General features: G+C 47.7%; 1 protein-coding gene across 2 annotated transcripts; it reads left to right on the forward strand.

Annotated features, from left to right (window-relative positions):
- The first annotated feature begins 335 nt into the window (after positions 1 to 335).
- CETP (cholesteryl ester transfer protein) lies at positions 336 to 23942 on the forward strand. 2 transcript variants are annotated; one of them, XM_006114727.5, is made up of 16 exons: positions 336 to 505; positions 2403 to 2517; positions 6115 to 6249; positions 7655 to 7725; positions 10234 to 10321; positions 10452 to 10521; positions 12001 to 12061; positions 15424 to 15515; positions 16505 to 16684; positions 18150 to 18200; positions 21115 to 21282; positions 21927 to 21994; positions 22145 to 22187; positions 22292 to 22361; positions 23242 to 23327; positions 23434 to 23924. In XM_006114727.5, exons 1-16 carry the CDS (start codon positions 379 to 381, stop codon positions 23506 to 23508), a joined length of 1500 nt encoding a protein of 499 aa, XP_006114789.3. In that variant the 5' UTR covers positions 336 to 378; the 3' UTR covers positions 23509 to 23924. The 2 variants fall into 2 exon arrangements, with proteins under 2 accessions (XP_006114789.3, XP_014424864.3); XM_014569378.4 differs by having other exon boundaries at positions 362 to 501; positions 23434 to 23942.
- Positions 23943 to 25035: the final 1093 nt, after the last annotated feature.

Below are 25035 nucleotides of genomic sequence, written 5' to 3' on the forward strand. Positions count from 1 at the left end.
CCATCCCAACTGCCCAGCACAGGGCTTGAACCCATAACCTTGGTATTATTAGCACCACATGCCAACCACCTGAGCTAGCTGGTCTAACCTATTACAATCCATTGGCCTGAGCCAGGTCTCAGACCAACAGAGCCCCATTGGCTGCAGTGGCGTTGTGCCAAAGTTGGAGCCGTCTTAGAGAAGGAATCAGGCCTATCTAACCCTACTGCCTAGACTGGGCTGAAGCAGAGCAATGGCAAGGGTTAAGGAAGCCATGGGAGGGTTAGGAAGTGTGGGCTGAATTGGAGGCTAAAGGGAAGTGGCGCATGTCCTGTCTACGGAGCACTCTGTTTGGGGTGGGGAAGCAGCTAGCAGTGCAGCAGGGACGCAGCCTAGGGAATGATGACTGGGCTTGTCATGGTCTCGCTCGCTCTTATCAGCACATCAGCGGCTTGTACCTTTGAGTCGGCCTCCTTTAACCTCACTGGGATCGTCTGCAGAATGACAAAGCCAGCTGCATTAGTGCGTAAGTCTCTGCTTTATTGGGCTCTATTCCTCCCAGGGAAAGCAGGCAGCGGCCACAGCAGACAGCAACAGGCACATCAGTCCTCTTCTGTCTCTATTTCCCCAGCTAGCTGTATTTATAGGCTGCACTCAGCCTGTGGGACCATCTTGCTATGTATCCCACTGCAATGAGACTTGCTATGCCACATCAGAGTGCTGCTCCAAGGAGCCAGCAATTGCCACCTGCATTAGCCGTGACTGATCCTTCAGAGTCAATTGTTTGATGTGGTACAATTAGGACAAAATTCACACACACACACACACACACACACACACACACACAACTTACTGACCATTATGAACTTAGCTTTCATAGCTACAGCTGTTGTTAGGGGATCATGAAATCATCATCCAAACCTATTTTAAACAGCACATTAGGAACAGTAACTGATGTGGTGATGTCTGGCAAAGTAGTGGAATCAGTCAGGTGACCCTCATTTGACTCCCAGGTCTGCCATGCACCAGAGGCAAACCACTGGGGCTGCATCTAGACTGGCATGATTTTGCGCAAATACTTTTAACGAAAAAGTTTTTCTGTTAAAAGTATTTGTGCAAGAGAGCGTCTATACTGGCATGTGCCTTTGTGCAAAAGATTTGCTTTTGCGCAAAAGCATCCATGCCAGTGTAGACGCTCTCTTGTGCAAGAAAGCTCCGATGGCCATTTTAGCCATTGGGCTTGCTTGTGCAAGAAATTAACGTGGCTGTCTACACTGGCCTCTTGCACAAGAATACTTGTGCAAGAGAGCTTATCCCTGAGTTTCAGAGTATTTGCGCAAGAAGCACTGATTTTGTACAGAACAAAGTCAGTGTTCTTGCGCAAATACTCGCAGCCAGTGTAGCCAGGCAGCAAGATTTTGCCAGTCTAGACGCACCCTTACAGTCTCTGTGTCTCAGTTTTTCGGAGGCGTGGGGGGCGGGATCAATATTTCTCTGCAGCATTAGGAGTTGTTCTAAAGTGTTTTGAGCTCCTCCGATGAAAGGCATTAGTACTCAATTTTAAATACTCCAAGCATCAGGAATGAAGGGGAGAGCGAAAACAGTTCAGTCTCTCCTGTCTTTGGTCCTTTGTACCATAATCCCTGTACAAGCACAAGAGGACAGATGATGAAATTGATGGCTGATATATTTAGAAAGACTAGACGTAAATACAATTTTATGCTACTTATATTCAGAGAGACGCCTGTGGCTAGAATTTGAAGTGGGATAGATAATGTTATAGCTGTGGATAACATTTTGTAGCTGATCATGACCCTAGTAATTTCATCTAATTCCCCATGGACTTCCGGGATTATCTGCAAGAGTCAGGAAAGACTGTTTATCCTCGGGTGCAGGGCTGTACACCTGGCTGGGGGGATTAGGTTGTGTGTTTGGTTACCTTCCACTGAGGAAAGATCAGATGATCGTGGCCATGCCGCTGTGGGACCACCAGGCATGATTAACCAATGGTCTCATCCATTGTAGAAACTCTTCTGTCCTTTGTGTTGTCCGTGGTGGTTGGGAACACCTTAGATCAAACCCTGGAACTCAGTAGTGAGATCCGTTGCTTGGAGATCTGTAGATCAGATTTGCGCTGCATGGGGATGATCACAACCGTCTGGGGAGGCCTTGGGAACGGTCTGACCATTGGTTTAGCCAAAGAACGAGTCAGGCATAAGAAGGTGCTGACCCTATGACTTCCCCTGAACAACTCACCTTCGCGAGTGTTTTACCATGAAGCTGATGAAAGCCAATCCCTGTGTGGATGGAAGCCGGGTGCCAAGCACAGGTTTAAATGCTATTAAGAAGAAATGTTAATCTGATTTTGAAACTTGACTGAACTGTGCTTTATTCTTTTTCTTAATCCTTTGTTCCACTTCCAGTGAACCAGCAAACAGCTCAGGTAATTCAAGCAGCATTCAGACATGCAACCTACCCTGATATCAGTGGGGAAAAGTCCATGGCATTTCTTGGCAAAGTGGCCTATGGCTTAACAAAGTAAGTATGACTGTGCCCCTTCTGAACTCCCTGGGTATGTCTACACTACATGCCTCTGTCGACGGAGCCATGTAGATTTGTTTATTGGGCAAAGGGAAATGAAGCGGCGATTTAAATAATCGCCGCTTCATTTACATTTAAATGGCTGCCGCGCTGAGCCGACAAACAGCTGATCAGCTGTTTGTCAGCTCAGCGCGCTAGTCTGGACGCTCCGTGGTCTACATAAAATCCCTTTGTCGACCGCCCCGGTAAACCTCATCCCACGAGGAATAATGGGGTGGTCAACAAAGGGCTTTGATGTCGACAGCGGAGCATCCAGACTAGCGCGCTGATCAGCTGTTTGTTGGCTCAGCACAGCAGCCATTTAAATTTAAATGAAGCGGCGAGTATTTAACCGCTTCATTTCCCTTTGCCTACAACCCTCATCTACATGGCTCCGTTGATGGAGCCATGTAGCCTAGACACAGCCCCTTTGTAACACAACATGTGGTGGGGGCCTATGAATAAGGCCCTGGATATGCTGGGGGAAAAAGGTTTGTGGAGCGATCAAATTTGCTCAGCCTGAAATCGTGAATAGAAGAATGAGGTCCCCTTGTGCACCTTTTGCATGAAATATTTCCCGATAAAAACAGAGCCCAGCACAATTGGTCCTCTGCCATTTGGGTAAGTCACTCCCGGCTGGAAAGATCTAGCAACCTACAAACACTATGGCTACGTCTACACTGGCAGCTTCTTGCGGAACAGCAGCCATTCTTCCGCAAAAACTTGCCGGCTGTCTCCACTGCACGAGCGTTCTTCCAGAAGTAAATTTACAGTATAGCGTTGTAAAACAGGGCTTCTTCCAGAAGAGTTATTCCTCTCCCCCGAGGAATTAGCCCTCTTGCGCAAGAGCTCTTCCAGAAGAGGGCAGTGTAGACAGGCAACATGAATTTCTTGCTCAAGAAGCCCTATGGTTAAAATGGCCATCAGAGCTTTCTTGCACAAGAGAGCGTCCACACTGCCATGGATGCTCTTGTGCAAAAGCACATGCCAGTGTAGACGCGCTCTTGTGGAAGAGTTTTTGCACAAGAACTCTTCCGCAAAAGAGTTCTTGTGCAAGAAGCTGCCAGTGTAGACGTAGCCATTATTTTGTGAGCCATTTCACGTATATCAGCAGAAGAGAGCAAAGTTACTGGGAGAAGCTTTTGGAAGGTTCACGTCACTGAAATGTCTCCAGAAGGTGAGGCTGAACTCATCATTGATTGGCAAGTGCACTATTTGAACAGCTGTCCAACCCCATGCAGCATCTGCTGCCTGTAGATCTGCTTGTGACAGGTCAGCGACTGCTCTACAGACTAGGGGGAGTTTGAGAACAAATTTTGCTCCCATCCCTGGACTGGTAATGAAGCTCATGTGAGGATTTGAAGTTTCCCAAAGTATGTTGGGCTGGGGCTTCTGATTTGGGGCCATGTCTAGTAATTAACTGTTGCCCACCTAAATGTCCTCTGCTGTGCAGTGCTCTGGTCTGGTATTTCTGTGTCCATAGTGGCTGAGGGTGCATCATTTGTCTTGCTGTGTCCATGGGTGGGCTGCTTGCAGGCAGGGAGGCACAGAACCTGCAACCTCTGTGTCTTAGCGCCTTAAAGGTACCACTACACAGCAAGCAAACAAACAAACTCACACCGCCCCACAGCGGCAAGGCTCAGAATGGGGGTCAACTGCCTCAGACTTATGTTGCCGGGCTATACAATAACCAGGTCATCATTGTGGCCCAGGCTATAGCTGGAGCCCTGAAACCTCGCAGGGATCTCAGGCTGCAGCCCTAGAGCAAATGTCTGCATTACCGTGCTCAGCTCCAAGCCTGAGGCAGTTGCACTGCTGTAGGAGGCGGGGTCTGTGCGTGCGTGTGTTTTCCTGTGCAGATCAGTGGGCTCCAACCTATTTAAGCACAAGATCACTTCCTGAAATTAAGACAATCCAGGATCTACCTCAAACCCAAACACCCTTGTCCTGCCTCCTTCCCTGCGACCCTGCACCTACACCAATCCCTCTCCAAGGCCCCGCCCTGCTCACTCTGTGGAAATGGGAGACATAGAATGGGGGAGGGGGACACCCTGACTTCAGTGCCCCCCCATCCACTTCTTTCACCCTGCACAGCAAGCAGGAGGATCCTGGGGGCAGCTCCAACACAGAGGGCAGGAACAGCACAACAGTGGGGAGGCAGGCAGCTGAAGACAGCCTCCCAGCCAAACCAGTCAGGATCACCCGTCAGAGGCTCCAGGATCTACCAGTAGATCCCAATCTACTGGCTGGTGACCACTGGGGTAGATTAAAACTGAGCTAAATGACCTGGCTGTATCAGGTTTAAAACATGGCCCAGTTACCACCAGGGGGTGTCAGAGGGCCACAGATGGGTACCAGTTAAACATTTTGGCTATGTCGACACTCCCCGTGAGAAATATGCAAATGAGGCTAAGCATGGAATATCACCAAGCCTCATTTGCATACCTAATGAGCTGCCATTTTTGCAAAAGAAGCTCATGAGCCAGAAGGAGCTGTCTACACTGCCCCTTCTAGCGCAAGAAAAACCCTCTTGCGCAATGCCACTACGCTGATTACTTTCAGGAATAACAGCATTGCACAAAAGGGTTTTTCTTGTGCAAGAAGGGGCAGTGTAGACAGCTCCTTCCGGTGCAAGAGTTTCTTTTTCAAAATGGCAGCTCATTAGGTATGCAAATGTGGCTCGGTGATAGTCCATGCTTAGCCTCATTTGCTTATTTCTCACACAAGAAGCCGCACGTGTAGATGTAGCCTTTGAGTGTGGATAAAGCAATTTCTGCTTAAGAGTGAGGTTTTTTCAATGTGTAACTGCGATGGGCTGAAAAATGCTGTATTGAATGTTATTAACTTATTGATCTTTCATCCAATCAAGCACAAGCATCTGCAAGAATGCAAAACTATATTCTTTTATTATTTATTGTTAACAAGAAATGCAAGAGCTGAATGCAGTGTCTCTTAGAAACTGTGTCCCAGAGAAAGAATGTAAGGCTACGTCTAGACTGCATCCCTTTTTCGTAAAAGGGATGCAAATTAGACGTATCGCAATTGCTAATGAAGCGGGGATTTAAATTTCCCCCACTTCATTAGCATAAAAATGGCTGCCGCTTTGTTTCAGCTCGGAGCTTTGCCGGAAAAAAGCGCCAATCTAGACGCGGATCTTTCGGAAAATAAAGCCTTTTCTGAAAGATCCCTTATCTTAAGAGGGATAAGGGATCTTTCGGAAAAGGCATCTTTCGGAAAAGGCATTATTTTCTGAAAGATCCGCGTCTAGACTGGCGCTTTTTTCCGGCAAAGCTCCGTACCAAAAAAAAAGCGGCAGCCATTTTGATGCTAATGAAGCGGGGGAAATTTAAAACCCCGCTTCATTAGCAATTGCGATACGTCTAATTTGCATCCCTTTTACAAAAAAGGGATGCAGTCTAGACGTAGCCTAAATGTAAATTACAAGGTTAGCAATGAAAAATAACAGAGCGACAGCGAAAGCCAATGGAGAAAGCAATGTATTCAGCTCACAATGGACAGTATGAATGTACCGACCATTTTCATTTTCTTCTTTAGCATACAGATCAACGACTTGTCCATAGAAAACAGTGATGTAGATTTTAAGGAAAAAGGTTCCATAGACATTGCAATTCAAAATGTGACCGCATCTTTCAGAGGGACCCTGAGTTATGGCTACACTGGTGCTTGGTTGTAAGTATGTAGGACCACAAGAATGGTCAGACTGGATCAAACCCAACCCCTCTCTGCCAGAAGAAAGAGCATGGACAGATACGGGATAATCTGCCCCACATGCTGGTCTCTATTAGAGTATGTCTACACTTGCAGCCTAATTCGAAATAGGGCTGCAAATGTAGGCATCCGAAATTGCAAATCAAGCCCAGGATTTAAATATCTCATGCTTGATTTGCATCTTCCCAGTGGGGCGCCATTTTATTATTTTTTTAAATTGACAAGACCGGAATAACTCCCCACGTCTACACGTGGCAGTGAAACGGCCGTTCGAAATAAAGCCCTATTTTGAACTACCCGTTAAACCTCATTGCAGGAGGCATAATAGGTAGTTCAAAATAGGGCTTTATTTCGAATGGTCGTTTCACTGCCACGTGTAGAAGTGGGCAGTTATTCCAGTCTTGTCAATTAAAAAAAAATGGCGCCTGACTGGGAAGATGCAAATCAAGCACGGGATATTTAAATCCTGGGCTTGATTTGCAATTTCGGATGCCTACATTTGCAGCCCTATTTTGAATTAGGCTTCAAGTGTGGACATATCCATAGTCAGTGATTGGCTTAAGCTCTAAAACACAAAGTTTAATATCTCTTCACATGTTGTTGTTTATTATTATTAATTACAACTGGATATTTTTGACATCCAAGTAAATGCCCAATCCCTTTTGGAATTTTGCTCAGTTTTAGCCTCCAACAGTTTCATGTAGCAGTAAGTCCCACCATCTAATTGTGTGTTGTATGCAAAAGTGCTTCCTTCTGCTGATTCTGAATGTCCTTTCTTTTGGTTTCATTGAATGGCCCCTTGTGTTATGAAACAAAAATTCCCAATCTACCTTCTCTGTCCCACTTGCGATCGTATAGATGTTTATCCTCTCCCCCGTTATTTGTCTCCTTTCTAAGGTAAATCCCAGACTTCTCCTAAAGGAGTCTCCAAACAACCTGTATCCATTTAATCCTAGTCAACAATGAGAGGGAGCAGGTGTGGGGAGTGAGGGAGAAGTGAGAGAGCTTCAGAGGCAAGGAAGGACTAGGCCTGAGCTCTGAATAGCAACTCAGTGTGATAATTCTGTTCTTGGTGTCACATCAACGAGCAATTCACAGTGCAGAGGCCCAGGGAATGAATGTAAAGGCAGGAAACACGTTCTGGGCTATGTTTTTGGTTTTGTGTTAAAAAAAACCCAATAGTTGCAAATTCCTGCCCTCTTTATTCAAGGAAGAAATGGCTAGTAAAGTCAGGAATGGGGCAAGTCCTACCTAGTTCCTCTGTCTTCAGAAGGCATCTATCACCGCTGCGTGCTCTGTGCCAGCACTGGTCTTCTATGTCTATGACTGATTTGTTTGCTGAGTGTTTTCTGTTCTGTTGTTACAGTGTGAAACTCACCCACTCCATTGATTTTGAAATTGACTCTTCAATTGATCTCCACATCAACACTAAACTGAGTAAGTAGCGGCACAGCCTGGAATACTGTGTCCTTAGCTACAGCTGTATGAACTTCCCTGAGCCTGAGGCACTGTGCATAGCCCTCCTGCGATTGCTTTTGCTATGAGCAGCCTGTCGTGGACTCCTCTCTATTTTGCAGAGAAGGATTCAGAAAAAAAAAAAGTGGGTGAGTTGCTTAAAGGTGCCTCAGGTTGGGTTTTGATCCAGGTCTGTAGCCGGTTTCTGTGCGCAGTATAATACATCACATGACTTCCCAACATGTCAATGGCTTATGCCACACTGGGCTGTAGAGTCCCTGTTGGCTCCACAGTCTCTCACCATCCGGCCATACTGCCCCATCTGATGGGAGGAGGTTGGGTTATTTCTTTGGTTTCAGACACCACTTCACTGCTTTAAAGAGCCCTAAGTGCAACAGTACAATAAAGCATGTGACCATAGTGTGTCATATTTGCAGAACCCTGAATAACACTAAGCCAACTGTCCCTTACAATCCTCATTGATGGACTAGAAAATCAAGGTGGAGCAAGTCGAAAGGAACTTGACCAAGGTACCACAGATAGGCGGGGCAGAGCTACAACCCAGAAGTTCTGGGAGGAACTGCCTGCCCGTTGTCTCTCAGAGGAATTACAGAAGCCTTTGGCATGCCCTTGTCTGCAAGCTAACTGCAATGCAGCCAGCCTGGATGAGTGCATGGGATGATTTGCAGACCTTTCCCCGTGAAGGGGCTCACTCACCACCACAGCACCACCTGCTGTCTGTCCTAGGAATTAGCTCCTTCTGGCTGGCTGGGTGCCTTCCCTCAGATGGTGTCCAGGCCATGGCGTCCTCTTCAGGACACTGCCCTCCTGTCTCTGAGCCCCCCTTCCGGGGGTTGTTGTTTCTTCAGCAGACCATGCTCCAGGCCCTGCAGCCTGGGAGCTTGCTTGGCCGGAGCTTGCCTCGCCTCGCCTCGCCTCGCCCTCTTACTCCCCCAGCAGCCAGGCTCTTACTCCTCTCTCCTTGGAGCACCAGCCCATCCTCTTATATAGCTCCCAGCTGGGCCCTAATCAGCTAACTCGCCTCAGCTGGGGCTAAACTCCCAGGCCCTGCTGCGGGCTGGGGTTTGCCCTTAAAGGGCCAGTGCAGGGCAAGCGCCCTGTCACACCCGCACAGTTCATTGCTTTGGGCAGGGAGGCTGGGGGAAGAAGTGTTTTTAAAATGCCTTTCCTACCTATTCCTGGTGGAGGAAATACCTGGTTTGAGGGCAGTGGGGGTAGTGATAATGTGACATTGGAGTTACTTTAAAATCAAAGATGAGTGAGATGCAGGCAGAAAGTGCCAAAGTAGTTTAAGAACATAGGAGCGGCCAGACTGGGTCAGAACAAAGGTCCATCTAGCCCAATACCCTGTCTGCCGACAGTGGCCAATGCCAGGTGCCCCAGAGGGAGTGAACAGACCAGGGAACCATCGCGTGATCCCTCCCCTGACATCCATTCCCAGCTTTTGACAAACAGGCTGGGACACCGTCCTTACCCACCCTGATCAATAGCCATGGATGGATCAATAGCCTCCATGAATTTATCTAGGTCTTTTTGGAACCCCGTTAAAGCCCTGACCGTCACAACTTCTTTATATTTGCCATTGCGTTTGGAGAGGACGCCAGGTTCTCCATCTCTCAAAACACTGCCTGGTTCAGAGGGGCACAGAGAGGCACAGAGAAATGAAGTGACTCGCCCACAGCACAGGCTGGGTTGGTAGGCAGAGTTGAGACTGACTCCTCAGTCACGTGAATGCTTTAGCCATTGATTTTAATCACACTGAGGGGGCTATGTACTGTGTGTGCACTGCAGTAGTATAGCAGCCGCATTTCTGCTACGTTACCGTAGTGTTGACATTGCTACAGTGATGGGAGGGGCTCTCCTGTTCGTTACTCGCTCTCCTAGTGAGGAGGTAGCTTGGCTGACAGATAATTCTTCTGTTGATCTAACGGTGTCTGCACCAGGGCTTAGGTCGGTTTAACTGCATCTCTCGTAGGTGGGACCTGTTCACACACTTGAGCAGTGGAGCTAGGCTGACCTAAGTTTTAGGGGTAGCCCAGACCTGAGACTTCTAAGTCCCTTTTGAAAATGAGATTTAGGCTGTGAAGTCAGCTCGGCATTGCAGCCCTAGCAGAACAAGGCCTCCGAAATACCTTTGAAATTCTGGACCTGGGCCACTTCTGACAACATGACCCCAGCACTCAGATTTCCCGCTTCCCACCTCCCTGTCTTAACCAAAAATAAGCCCCTCATAGCCCTACAGAGGTCAGTACATGGGCTGTGTTTGCCCCTTCGCAGCATCAGAACCTACGTTCCTCCGCTCCTCAGAAAGGCCATTTCCTTCCAGTCATCCTGTATGTCCGATCCCCCTGTGCTGCCCTGTACTCGCTCCAGACAGCGCAGGACCCCTCTTTATTTAGCTTCCTGGGTTCTTGCCACCTGCACTGCTCCCCGGGTTTATAATCCACCTTTGCTTTTTCTGCTGTGCAGTGTGTGCCAAGGGCCGGGTGGTTGCCGATACATCGGATTGTTACCTGACTTTCTATAAGCTGACTCTCCACCTCCAGGGAGACAAACAGTGAGTTCTTGTCCAAGCAGTGTATTGTCTGGCACATGGCACCTTGTTCTGCCAAGGGCTACCGTCCCCCCAGGCTTTCCATTCCTTTGGGCACCCCACACATTCCTACAACAATGTCTCTTCTCTACAGGCCAGGGTGGCTCAAGCAGCTCTTCACAGACTTCATCTCCTTCACCTTGAAGTTTGTTCTAAAAAGCCAGGTAAGAAACCTAAACCAGCGAGTGACCAAGAAGCAAAGACTGTGTCTTATGTCCGCAAAGCACCATGTAGGCCCCTGGCATTGGCACATAATCCTAAAGGGCCTGATCCTGCAAAGACATAGCCACCTACTTAACTTTCTGCACAGAGTCATGCCAGTGAGCCCCAAGGATACCTAGAGGCTGGTCTGGTGGCTAAGGGGAGTCCTCTGCACCTGCGCTGCCGGAATAGGCTTGATTCCCAATTTTAGACCTTGGTATCCTGGGACAGCAGGGGTCTGGGCAACAAGCTGCCGGCATGGGCAGTCCTGCCTCGCTCAGCAGCAACCTCTCACGGCTGGTACCCAAAGGGTGGGGGTAAGTCAGATGCTTGAGGGTCACATTTAAAAGCATGAAGCTGATTTTAATCTCCCAGCATTGTAAATCAGGAGCAATTCCAGTGCTGACGGTGGCATTACACTAATGCAAAACTACCAGGCGTGAGATCTCACTGAGGCCTGAGATGCTGCAAGCCTTGCGCTCGGACCTATGGTAACACTGGGTGGGGGGAGGGGAAGTGGGCCACACTGATGCTGTCCGGATTGTTCCCCACCCTGGCGCTCCGAGGGCAGAACCTGGGAGCTCGCAAGAGAGCTCTAAAACCTTGCCTAGACAAGCCCTGGTTACAAAAAACTTCCCCCCAGAATCCTAATACCCAGATTTTGGAGAATTGCTGCCACCATCAAATGCTTTTTGATCCCTAAAAACCAGGGGTGCACACTTAAAACCATCCCCAGGGGGACCTCAAGCTCTTTTGCCCCAAAGGAACTTGAAACAAGAAAAGAGAAAAACAAGCTGTAGTCTCTGGTAGCTCACCCCTCAGTCTGAGGCCTGCAGACGCACACAGACAGACCTTCCAGCACACAAGAATCAAATCAGCACCTCAAAAGAAGTGATTTTTATTACAAAACAAAAGCTAAACTTGAGAAAGCAGACTTGGTTGATGGATGTTACAGAGCCACTAAGGGAAACAAATGAAAACACAGAGAAAAGTTGGCACAATACTTAGATGGTAAAGCGGGATGGGAGGCATAGAATCCTGGGATGAGGCACACCTGGGAGGTCGACAACTGCCTTTGATGTCGATCGCGGAATGTCCAGACTACTGCGCTGAGCCGACAAACAGCTGATTGGCTCAGCGCGGCAGCCATGTAAATGTAAATGAAGCGGCGATTATTTAAATCGCCGCTTCATTTTCCTATGCCTGGTAGTCTAATCTACATGCCTCTGTCGCCAGAGGCATGTAGTCTAGACGTACCCAAAGAGAGCAGGCAGGAAACCTGTATCCAATTCAAATTTCAACCCTCTATCTCGATTGGTTCTCCTGGCTCCCTGGCCAAAACCTTTGCTAGGTACCTGAATTAACCCTTTAGTCACCGGGTGCTGGTCAGCACTCCTCCTGTTCATTACAGATGCATTCAACTTTTTCCTTTCCTCTTGTAGGTGTGTAAAGAAATTAACTTCCTGGCCCAGATGCTGTCAGATTTTATACAGGACAGAGCAGGTAAGTGTCTGCCCATTTTCTCTTCCCTGTCTTAGACACAATCCACTAAGGCACAATCCACTGAGTGACACCTGAGGCCCACAGGGATGCTGTCCTTGCCAAAGGGGACCAAGACATGGTAGTGATCAGGGAAAAAGTGCCAATCCGGGGGGTGTTGGGGAAAGAAACTACATGGGCTGGAAAGTGAGGGTCTATCTGCAGTCACAGAATCATAGAATCACAGGGTTGGAAGAGACTTCGGGAGGTTCAGTCCCCTGCCCAAAGCAGAACCAACCCCACTAAATCATCCCAGCCAGGGCTTTGTTAGGCTGGGATTTAAAAACCTCTAGGGATGGAGTTTCCGCCACTCATTCCAGTGCTTCCCCACCCTCCTAATACCCAACCTAGACATCCCCCACTGTAACTTGAGACCATTGCTCCTTCTTCTGCCATCTGGCACCCCTGAGAACAGGCTTTCTCCAGCCTCTTTGGAACCTCCCTTCAGGGAGTTGAAGACTGCTCTCAAATCCCCCCTCACTCTTCTCTTCTGCAGACGAAATAAGCCCAAATCCCTCAGCCTCTCCTCATAGGTCATGTGCTCCAGCCTCCTCATCATTTTCATTGTCTTCCACTGGACTCTCCAATTTGTCCACATCCTTTCTGTAGGGGGCGGGACAAACTAGACGCAATACTCCAGATGTGGCCTCACCAGTGCTGTATAGATAAACACTTCTCTCAACCTGCTGGCAATGCTCTGAGTCTAACTAATGCAGCCCAATATGCCATTAGCCTTCTCGGCAACAAGGGTTCATGGTTGACTCATTTCTGGTTGTGGGGTGGGAGGCTGCTCTTGTGTGGCAGACATAACCAAGTTTTTCTCTTGCTAGGGCTTCCGAGTGGGCCATGCAGGCTAGCCCAGGCCCCTGGTGGTTACTCTGGGCTACTTTATCCTTGGAAAGCTCCAGAGGCTTCAGCTGTGCTGCCGTAGCTCTTTGGCACAGAGACTTACCAAGCGACATGAGGGCTTCTCCCCTAGCTGTAGTTAATCCAGCTCCCAGAGAGGTGGTGGGGCGGTGGAGGGAGGAATGATGCTCTCAACCCAGCACTGTGCAGGCCAGAGGTTAGGTTGGCTTAACTGTGTTGCAGAGGCATGTGGATTTTCTATGCCCCATAGCAAGGTAGCTGGTTGACCTGATGTTTGAGTGGAGACCTTGCCTCAGGCAGGTAGAATCATAGACTCACGGAACACTAGGACTGGAAGGGACCTTGAGAGTCATCGAGTCCAGTCGCCTGCCCTCACGGTGGCGCCCAGTGCCAGTTAGGGCCTGGAGGCGGTGGGAAGCATATGAAGTTTCCTCTGCTGGGCCAGGAGCTCATGGCGCTTTGAAGCACCGCACACTCCTGGTAGGGTGGGAGGAGGCTTCACATGCTCCCCCATCCCAAGCCCTGATTGGCCCGGGGGCAAGAGGAGCGCGCAAAGTTTCCTCCACCCTAGCCCTGCCCTGCGAGGACCGTGTGGCACTTAGAAGTGCTGCGCACTCCTGGCAAGGTGGGAGGAGGCTTGGCGTGCTCCTCCACCCCCAGGCTCTCATTGGTGGGTTTCTTCCCACCAGCAGGGGCATGGGTGCTTAGTGGGAAGGGGGGGCAAAGGGGTTCCCCCACCCCCAGACCATCATGGTCTGTGGGTGTGGAAGCCCGAAGCATCCTGCCCATTCCAGTGCATCCCAGGGCCACTTCAAAAATGTTTGAAATGGCCCCAACAAAAAATTATTGCCCACCCCTGATCTAGACCATCCCTGACAGGTGTTTGTCTAACCTGCTCTTCGATATCGCCAGAGATGGAGACCCCACAACCCCCCTAGGCAACTTATTCCCGTGTTTAACCACCCTGACAGGCAGGAAGTTTTTCCTAATGTCCAACCTCAACCTCCCTTGCTGCAGTTTAACCCCATTGCTTCTTGTCCTGTCCTCAGAGGGCAAGGAGAACGATGTCTCCCTCCCCCTTGTGACACCCTTTTAGATACCTCAAAACCACTAACATGTCCCCTCTCAATCTTCTCCTTTTCCAATGAAACAAACCCAATTCTTTCAGCCTTCCTTCATAAGTCATGTTCTCTAGACCTTTAATCATTCTTTTTGCTCTTCTCTGGATCTTGTCCAATTTCTCCACATCCTTCTTGAAATGTGGTGCCTGGAACTGGACACAATACTCCAACTGAGACCTAATCAGTGCAGATTAGGGGAGAAGCCTGACATCTCGTCTTTCATTTTCCAACCGTGCCATTAAACGGTGGCACTTCCACCAGGGCCACATGAGCAGATGTGACACGGCCTCTGCAAGGCAGTCATAATGGTTGTTTGCACACTGATGTCACACATGTTGGCGTGGCTGTCAGAACATTCCTCAAAGGCTGCACCGGCTGCAAATCACTTCTGGGTTCTGGCTCCTGAGGCACAGAGATGTGTCATGCTGAGAACCAAACAGAAACTGACAAACAAAATGGTCGCTGCAGGTGCCGTGATTGAAGATGATGTCCCTGTCTGCCAGAGGCTTTTTCCTGGAGATGCAATACTTGTCACAGCTCTGTGCGCAATTAAATGTTTTAGACGTCAGCCTGTAGGAAAATATTTGCCAAAACAGAAAAATAGACAGTAGAACTTGTGGTTTAAGTTGTGTGAGCATGATAGAAAATCCCATCCTTTCAGGTTGACCTATGTGCTCCAGACACTTGGAATGTAAGGACTGAGAATTACCAGCCCTATTTTACAAGTGGGGAAACTGAGGCACAGAAGGCCCATTGCAGACATAATAATAGAACCCAACTCCCAGTCTTGTGCTTTAGTCTCTTTGTCTAGTCTGCAGAACTTAATCATCTAGGGTATGTCTAAACAACATGGCTCCGTCAACGGAGCCATGTAGATTTGTTTTTTTGGCAAAGGGAAATGAAGCCGCGATTTAAATAATCGCGGCTTCATTTAAATTTACATGGCTGCCGCGCTGAGCCGACAAACAGCTGATCAGCTAGTCTGGACGTTCCCCTGCCGACATGAAAGCCTTTTATCGACATCCCCTGTAAACCTCATCCTACGAGGCATAAGGGGGATGTCGATAAAAGGCGTTCAGGTCTGCGTGGAGCATCCAGACTAGCGCGCTGAGCTGACAAACAGCTGATCAGCTGTTTGTCGGCTCAGCGCGGCAGCCATTTAAATTTAAATCGCAGCTTCATTTCCCTTTGCCTATCTGTCTAATCTACATGCCTCCATCGGCGGAGGCATGTAGTCTAGACACACCCCTAGTGTTCAGAATCGGCTTTGTAAATTCTGGTCTTAATCATGTGAAATTGCACAGTCAGTAAAATAAGTGGTTTTATTATTTTCTGCAGCAAATTTCCTCCAGGATGGGCCTATTGGGGTAGATATTTCACTGGCATCGTTTCCAGTAATAAAGGCAAACTACATGGAATCACATCATAAGGTAAAGCAATCTGGGGGATGGGGAATGGGGCCAGGGGCATTTCATATTAATTTCTTTCCTTTTCTCTTCCTTGGCCCATTCCTTCCCAAAGTGGAGAAGGCTAGGAGGCAGAGTTGTCAAATAGTTAGAGCAAGGGTTAGGGAAGCAAAACTCCAGAGCTCTCCTGCTGATTCAGCTTCTGATTTATTATATAATTGAAGTAACTTTGCCTCAGTTTGCCCACCTATCAAATGGAATAATAAATCCCTACCTCTCCAGGCGGCAGAGAAAAGGTGTTCTAAAAGGGCAGAGCATTCTTTTTTCCAGGGCTAATGTTTTGAATGGAGTGTGATGGAAAGGTTTGCAGCCTGGTTCTTACTTTGTCCAAGCTGGCTCTCACCTGTCCTTATTCAGAATGCTGTTAGCACTGGAAATACAAACAACACTCAGGTTCAGTTAAAAGAACTCAAACCCTCGGTAATTGGAAAAGGCTTCTGTAAACTCTGCACACACATGGCCAGACATGTAGCCTCACCTGAGCCAGCACCAACTTAATTGGTCTTGCGGGGACTCTCCCAGTGTGGGATGGGTCTATGTCACCTCCCACCTAGGATGGCTAGCTAGTCACCATGTGTAGCTGGAGCATTATTGGTCCCCCATGGCTTCCACCAGCTGCTGTGGTTTAGAACGGACCTTAGAGACTGCCCTCATCTGTGCTTGGGACTGGCCAGCATAGACCCTGCTCTAAAATCAGGGAGCTACAACTGGCTTCTTTGCTCCACCACAACCCTTTGGGATTAGCTGTGCCCCTGGTTACACCCTGTGCATCTTATCCAGGCTATAGAGTGCACCATCTTCCATCACTGTCTAGCTAAGCTTAGCCTGCCCGGCTTTAATAAGTACAACTAGCACTTTGCATTGCAAACCAAGCAGGACACATCCAAGTGAAGACAGCTGGTTTTTAGTTTCCCAACTGGTGGTCACCAGCCATGCATCCTCTTTCATTATAGGGTCTTCTTTTGTACAAGAACTATTCAGTCATCTTCAATGACTCCATGTTTGCTCCATCGCTGCTCTCTGAGTCCAGGATGCTATACTTCTGGTTTTCAGACCATGTCCTGAACTCTCTGGCCTTGGCAGCTTTCCTGGATGAACGCCTGGTGTTAACGATCACAGGGGAAGAGTTAAGGGTAACTATTACAGAATTATTTTAACTTTTCTTCTCACTCAAATAGTATTTGCAGCTCTTGTTCTTCCCTGCTTTGGTAAGAGGATAACAATTCTTAGAGAGTTCATTTGCTGTGAAATCTGGAGCTCCAAAAAAAGAAGGGAACCTACAGCATAAGATACAGCCTACAGTGCGATGATAGTCAGAAAAATGTCACTTCCTTAGACATCCATCCCTACCTCCTGTGTTTTTGTTGATGAGTCCTATCTACTAATATCCTGCAGACCCCAAAGACCTATGGGAAAGCAAAGTGGATTCTAATTTGTTTTATGGTAACAACACTCTCAGGGTTTGTTTGTTTTTATTGCAAAATTTTTGACATGAGTCTAGCAGGATGGACACAGATATAACACTGGTCCCCTGATGGTGTCAGCAGTGAGGTCTGAAAGTGAGAACTCGAGAGTCTCAGTTGTTAACCAGCACTGTATCAGCAGCACCGGCTGTGGGTTATGGGTGATAGGGCACCGCAATGAGAGGGCTATACTGGCAGAGAAAAAAAAATCAATCTTCTGACTTGTAGACTAAACAAAATGTGCGGTGGGATCATTGGGAGAAAAGGAAACCTGCAACCCCACAATCAGGGCCGGATTAAGACCTTTAGAGGCCCTAAGCACTGAAAAGATTATGGTGCCCCCCCATATGTAATTCAAAATAAAAACAATACTATAACATAAAAATCTCATTTTTTTTGGTGCCCCTGCTTTGCTGATGCCCTAAGCACCTGCTTAGTCTGCCTATTGGGCAATCCAGCCCTGCCCACAATATCATCCACAGCGTCATTTTATTAGCTTATAACTGCACGACAGAAAAAATAAATCCTCAGAAAACAAAATGCCGTGGGTTCTGTTTACCCAGCAGTACCGCAGAAGAGATGATGTTACAACATCAGGAATTTAGAACTTGGACAACGTTAAGTTCTGAGTAGGCAAGGGCACTTTGTTTATTGCAGCTTACAATTGCTACTGGCCTTGGGCTCTGCTTAGGAGAGTGACTTTGCTGAAAAAAGAGGGAAAATTCAGTGGGTGAAAACTGCAGCAGCCAGAGTGAAAGACAGATGGACAGAGTAGGAGAATCATAGAACAGGAAGGAACCTTGAGAGGTCATCTAGTTGGGTCTCCAAGCACCATAGAGAAGGAGCTGCTGGAACAGTTGGCTGATGTGGAGAACATCATTGCCTGGTTCAGTGGTGACAAAGATTTCCAGACACACATTGTTACTCTGGCTGGTCAGTTCAAGATAGACCATTGCTCTGTGGTCTCCAGGTGCTGCCCCTCTTGTTACACATGAATTCAGACACATTTTAGAATTTCTTGCAGTTGCTTTTGACCTCTGGGCCTTGCTTGCCCTCCTCCCCCTTCAGCTCCAGTGACACATTGGGAACAGACTGTGCTCGATCCAACTCACAATTTCATTGTTGTTCATTTAAGGAGATGTTTGAAATGGAAGACACAGAGGCCTACCAAGGAATTGTGCAAGAGGTAATTGGGGGATCGGTTCAGAGCTTTAACTTTGTGGATTGTGGCACTGTTGTTTATTCACGTTGCTATCTTATATTCTATGAAAAGAAACGCAGAAGGAACATCTTTCCCAAGCTGGGCAGTGTTCACCTCACTGAAGGTCAACGTCACTCCTGCTGAATTGATCTAAAAAAATCTAATGCAAAACACAAAGGTCCTGATTCTCTCCTGCCATATGGAGTTGCCATTCTCTCCACCATGGAGTTGATTTGTCACTATAGTATCTTGGGTCCTTCTCTAAAATGATGGGGGCCAGGGATGTAGAGGCTTCTTTGTCCCTTTGGGCTGGCATAGCAGCTGTAGAGCTGGGGAAGGGAGTGGATTTCCTCAAGCCCCGTCCCTGCATAGTTCCCCCAGGCTGCGTCTAGACTGGCATGATTTTCTGGAAATGCTTTTAATGGAAAAGTTTTCCGTTAAAAGCATTTTCGGAACAGAGCATCTAGATTGGCACGGACGCTTTTCTGAAAAAGCACTTTTTGCGGAAAAGCGTCCGTGCCAATCTAGACGCACTTTTCCGCAGAAAAGCCCCGATCGCCATTTTCACAATTGGGGCTTTTTTGCAGAAAACAAATCGGAGCTGTCTACCCTGGCCCTTTTGCGCAAAAGCTTTGAGCAAAAGGGACTTTTGCCTGAATGGGAGCAGCATAGTATTTCTGCAAGAAGCACTGATTTCAGACAGTAGGAAGTCAGTGCTTTTGCCGAAATTCAAGCGGCCAGTGTAGACAGCTGGCAAGTTTTTCCGGAAAAGCAGCTGATTTTCCAGAAAAACTGGCCAGTCAAGACACAGCCCCAGTGTTCCAACTGACCCTCCTAGGGCTGGGTGGGTGTGGGAGAAGAAGCTGGAGTGATGCTATTAGAGCAGCGGTGGGAAATAATTTTTAAAAGGGGGCCACCCTGGAAGGGGTGGGGTCTCAGGCAGAAGGGGCAGGGCCAGGAAACTTATTGTGCTTCCCCCTGCATCCTGATTGGGAGCACAAGAACTCTTTCCCATTCCTCCCTCCCCATCCAGCTCTCCTTCCCTCCCCTCCTTCTAGAGAGTCATGCCAGCTGTTTTAAAACAGCCGATGGTTCGCTCTAGAGGCCTAGCAGAAGGAGACCTCACGCATTCTTCCTGCCCCCAGGCCAATCAGGACCTGAAGGTGGGGGAGCCTGTGAAGTCTCCACCCCCTTGCAAGAGCATGCTGCAGCTAGAATCATAGAGCTGGAAGAGACTTCAGAAGGTCATCATGTCCAGCCCCCTGCTCTAGCAAGGACCAATCCCAACTAAATCAACCCAGCCAGGGCTTTGTCAAACCGAGACTTAAACACCTCTAGGGATGGAGACTCCACTACTTCCCTAGGTAACCCATTCCAGTGTTTCCCCACCCTCCTAGGGAAACAGTTTTTCCTAATATCCAACCTGGACCTCTCCCCCTGCAACTTGAGACCATTGCTCCTTGTTCTGCCATCCGTCAGTACTGAGAACAGCCTTTCTCCATCCTCTTTGGAATCTCCCTTCAGGAAGTTGAAGGCTGCTCTCAAATCCCCCCTCACTCTTCTCTTCTGCAGACTAAATAAACCCAAATCCTTCAGTCTCTCCTCATAGGTCGTGCTCCAGCCCCCTAATCATTTTGGTCGCCCTCCACTGGACCCTCTCCAGTGCGTCCACATCCTTTTTGTAGTGGGAGGCCCAGAACTGGACACAATACTCCAGATGTGGCCTCATCAGAGCCAAATAAAGGGGAATAATGACATCTCTGGATCTGTTGGCAATGCTCCTCCTAATGCAGCCTAATATGCCATTAGCCTTCTTGGCTACAAGGGCACACTGTTGACTCATATCCAGCTTCTTATCCACTGTAATCCCCAGGTCCCTTTCTGCAGAACCATTCAGTCCTGGAAGGGGAAAGAGAAGAGGGGCTCAGGGCTGGGAGTGGAGTGTGAGGTGGCCATCCCTCATCCAGTAAGGGCCCCACACCCTCTCTGATCACCCTCTTGTTGCTAACATGTCTGTAGAAACCTTTCTTGTTATCCTTCACGTCCCTTGCCACCTGCAATTCCAATTGCACTTTTTCCTTCCTGATAACTCCCCTGAATTCTCGAGCAATATATTTATACTCCTCCCTAGACATAGCTAGCACAGGCAATTCACAAGACAATCTGGTACCTACACGGAGTCAGCAAGATGCAAAACCAGTTTCATTTCTACATATGAAGTCTGGATTGTGACAGTGACTTCCTGTGAAGAGAAATAGACAGACCACATGACTGTCTTGGTTAAATCCTGTTGAGTCCCCAGTTACTAAATGCTCTGGAAACGGAAGCTCTGTGACTTGATTAGTGAGGTTCAGAGCATTTAGTAACTGGGGACTCAACAGGATTTATCCAAGACAGTCATGTGGTCTGTCTATTTCTCTTCACAGGAAGTCACTGTCACAATCCAGACTTCATATGTAGAAATGAAACTGGTTTTGCATCTTGCTGACTCCGTGTAAGTACCAGGTTGTCTTGTGAATTGCCTGTGCTAGCTACAGATTCTTCCGTCCCAAATGCAGGACTCTACACTTGTCCTTGTTGAACCCCATCAGATTTCTTTTTAAAACAGCTGGCATCTCTCTCTAGTCACCGTGCACTCTTGCAGGGGTGAGGAGACTTCACGTGCACCCCCACCGTTAGACCCTGATTGGCATGGGAGTGGGGGAGTGGCAGGTGGCTGCAGACCAGATGCACTGGCTTAGCGAGCTGGATCCAGCCCGTGAAGGGCCCTTTGCCCACCCCTCTGCAGGGGTGATAGAGGGTTGCAGTGTATTGTGTGTTCAGCATAAATTAAGATACCAGGCACCTAAGAAAAGTCTTGAGCACGTAACCCTTATCCAGTCCCCTGCGTATCCTACAGATTTTTCAAGGCACTTCTTATGAGGACTCGCTGGCTAAGGTCTGGAGTCTCACCCCTCCCCAAATTACCCTCCAGCCTGAAGGGACAATTGTGAAGTCATCTGTTGCCGTGGAGCTCAGCATTTCTTCCCAAGGAGCAGAGCCCACTGTGGTGTTATATTTTGAGAAGGTCAGTTTCTCACTCAGTTAATCTAGATTGCAAAGTCCTTGGGGGCAGGGATTGTCTCTCACCCTAGGCTCTGTATTACATCTAGAATGCTGTTGGTGCTCAACAACAACACCACAAAACAATAATAGCTTGAAGGTTAGGCCATTCCATTGACATTGTCTTGGAAAGCAAATGGCTGTTGGAGGAGTTACACAAACAGCAATCTGGAGGTATTACTTTCCGGCCCTCGCGTCTTCTCGCTGTCTCTTGGCGTTTGTCCTCACTAGCCAATATAGCTGGGGTGTTCCTGGGTCCCCGTCCGCACGTGCAAACCTGGAACATGATGATGTTAGTGATAGAGTGGAAAGTGTTAGTAGAGCTGATGGCTCGTTGTTTTAATACTGACTCTGGTGACCACATACATCTCTAATCCACTGACTTTATCAGAATGCCAGAGCCCAGTGCATGCAGGAAAGGGACTTCAAGGGATTGGTCAGTGCTGTGTGCTATCTCCTATAGTACGGACCTAATAACTAACTAATGCTTATTAGCCATGAACCTCACTAATCAAGTCACAGAGCTTCCATTTCCAGAGCATTTAGTAACTGGGGACTCAACAGGATTTAACCAAGACAGTCATGTGGTCTGTCTATTTCTCTTCACAGGAAGTCACTGTCACAATCCAGACTTCATATGTAGAAAAGAAACTGGTTTTGCATCTTGCTGACTCCGTGTAGGTACCAGGTTGTCTTGTGAATTGCCTGTGCTAGCTACAGGGTGTCTCTTAACTTGCCTGTGAAAGCTACAAGGAACGAAGCCCTTTTCGGGTGCTTCTCACTGACATGAACTTTTTTTTTTTTTTTGGTTTAATATTTTCCTCCAGGATAGAGCCTAAAGCGTTTAAATGTGCCTTGTACAGAGCTGGGGTAAGTAGAGAACATTTCATCTCAGGGAAGACCACCTGCTAATTGAGGAGTCACTATAGATCTCTGCAGCTACTGCTTTTTCCGTAAACGTGTCTGCTTTTCAGGATGACAGATCTCTGAAGCATTTCCTGCAGAAAATCATCTCTGTTGCTGGAATCCCAGAAGTGATTTCAAGTGAGTTTATCCTCTGGAGAAACTTCTTGTAGAGCATGCAACCTCAGTTCTGTCTGTGGACAGTGGTTTGAAGTTGCCACAAGTTGTTTCTAATTGCTCCATAGGTGGTGTTCAGAAATGAGTTGTTTTCCATGGAAAATTTTGATTTTTTGGTGAAAAATCAAAAATTGAAATATTTTGATTCTGAAATATTGCATGGGAGTTGTATGAATCAGGCTCTCTCACTGGATTGCATTGACCCATGTTGCACCCTGGTTTCTTCTTGGTGAGGAGAAATGGTGCATCATGGGAGTACTAGCTGTAGTGCATCTTAACTCCCTCAGTCTCTTTGGAAAATCTTGCATCTCATGACAATGTACCAAGTACATGGAGCAGTACCTGGCAGCATTAAAATGGTTAAATAATAATAAAATGGCCCATACAGTGATGTGAAGAAAGTCACATCAGTGGCAAACCTGGCATAAAAATGAATTCTCCTTAGATTCCCTGGATTCAGTGGGATTGATTCATGATGCACTTTCATCAGCCTCAAAAAAACCCACACTCTGGTGTGTTTCCTTTGTTCACATTCTCCAGCATGTCAAAAGTTCCATGGTGTATGCATGTGTTTCACGGGCCTTTGGGAAAAGAGGGACAAAGTCTAGTGTACAAATGTTGGTGCTTAAAAGCAGCAGCATTTTGGAAACAGGGTGCGGGGAGCATAGAGAGAGTTGTAGGCCAAAATTCATAGGATCCCAGGGGCAACTGGGCATGGGAAATTTGCCCTTCTACTATGCAATCCGGAAGTCTGAGAGGTCAGGTCATTGAATGTGCTTCTTGTTCAGGGACTAGCAAATATTAGCTATGGACCTATAACTGGATGGCGTTATTGATTTCATAGGGATCGAGCCAGCTTTAACTTCACTGATGAACAGCAAAGGACTCAATCTCTTTGAAATTAAAAACCCTGAGATCATCACAAAGGCGGTTAGTAATTTTCCATCCATTTCTATGTACAGAGCACTGCAAGGTTCTTGATGTAAATGTGATGTGAGGTAGTGTAACTGGCCTCTCTTGCTCTCTCTCCCTCCAGGGATACCTAATTATACAGCTGGACTTTGACTTCCCACATCATTTGCTTGTTGATTTTCTTAAGAAAACATTGTAAGAGGAACCCATTCATAAAGGAGAATTGGAATCCTGTACAAATAGCAGGAATGCATGTGACCCAGTGAAATCACGCCCCTTTTTTGCCAGCTTCCCTCCACCCCAGCCATTAAAAGTGATATTGATTTTCGTGAAGAATACTCTGGCTTTTATGGACCCCTCTTTCTCTGAACATGGATGCTGAAGTTTACAGCCAAAGCAACCTCTTGTTACTTTAAAAGGCTTAGGTGATTTCTGTGCTCATGATAGTGAACAACTAAGTTTGTGGGTTTGGCTCAGGTCCCTGGAACTGTGTAATGCCAAGCCCAGTGAAAAATATAATGAGTCCATTTTCATGCCTCTTGATGTATCTTTAGACATGCAGCATTTTATTGTGTTAGTTCCAGGCTTCTTCTAGCCACCAGTCATATCCCAGGGTGTAGTGCCATGATATTGGCAAGCCTTAGAGACTAGGAGGAGATCATCAGACTTGTTTTACTTTCCAGAGAGTAACCCCAGAAGCAGTAATACTGAATCACCTAGGAGTGGTATTCGTATCAGTAACCTGGATATGATTTTTCAGTATAATGTGGTATAAAGGATGTTTATCTAGAGACATCACCTCCAGGGGCATGAAATGATAGGTACGGTCCCTTGCTACACAGTATTGTATCCAGTTATCACCATCTCAGTAGCAGAGGGCTAGTGATGCATTGGTGCAAATTTGAGAGCAGCAAAAAGAGGCTAGAAAGATCACAGGGGAAGAGCACAAGATGCAAATGAATGAACCCTTCAGCACCACACATTCTTCTGTGTGCTCCTGCAATGCAAAGACCTTTGGTGCTGTTCAATCTTTTTTCCAGCCCTCCTGTTTCTATCAAGCTTTCAATATGGAAGGAAGCTCAAAAGCAAACCAGGAGCATTGGGATGTATGTGCACCCTGTCCCATGTGGGCATAGCTTGGGAGCATGGGACACCATGGTTAACCTTAAGGCCTTACAACACTCACAGTCCAAGGTCTAATGTGAAAGTTCTTGCCCCAGGGCAATGCGGCCTAATAGCGCCATGTCAGCACAGCAGCCCGTTACCACGGGGCAGTGTGGCCTAACAGCCAGAGTCAGTATATCACTATCAACAACAGGCTGTGGCCCAAGTATGGTTTTCCGACGCATGGCGCTGGCATTAGCAGAACCATCTGCCGCTGGCTCAGTGGGGAATCCCACCAACCCCAATATGCTGAGCTCACCCTAGTGAGACGCACCACTCACTTGCCCACCCTGGGCCACTTCCAGCCATATTCAGTGGTGTGGCAGCCCATGGAGCCTTGGAAACTCTAGGTCCCTCAGCACAGGCTGCTCCGGCACTGAAAGCTTGATCTGGTTTGCTGGTTCCCCAGCTCAGCTGGTCTAATCACACGTCCTTCCTCTCCAGCATCCTGCCCTGACTGAGTCAAGATGCTTCTTTTTATACTGGCCCAGCACCATGAGCATGCTCAGTACAGCTGGAGGGGCAGGACTTTCTCTGCCCACCGTGTGCTGCTACCCCACAC

This window comes from Pelodiscus sinensis, chromosome 12 (assembly GCF_052426305.1).
Source record: "Pelodiscus sinensis isolate ZL-2025 chromosome 12, ASM5242630v1, whole genome shotgun sequence".
Lineage (NCBI taxonomy): Eukaryota > Metazoa > Chordata > Testudines > Trionychidae > Pelodiscus > Pelodiscus sinensis.

Bases quoted from the DNA above. Each gene is read 5' to 3' on its own strand.
- CETP (XM_006114727.5), top strand. From the start codon at position 379: ATGATGACTGGGCTTGTCATGGTCTCGCTCGCTCTTATCAGCACATCA. The intron at 6,250-7,654 runs GTAAGTATGTAG...CTGTTGTTACAG, and splicing joins GGCTACACTGGTGCTTGGTT to TGTGAAACTCACCCACTCCA. The intron at 21,283-21,926 runs GTCAGTTTCTCA...TTCTCTTCACAG, and splicing joins TGGTGTTATATTTTGAGAAG to GAAGTCACTGTCACAATCCA.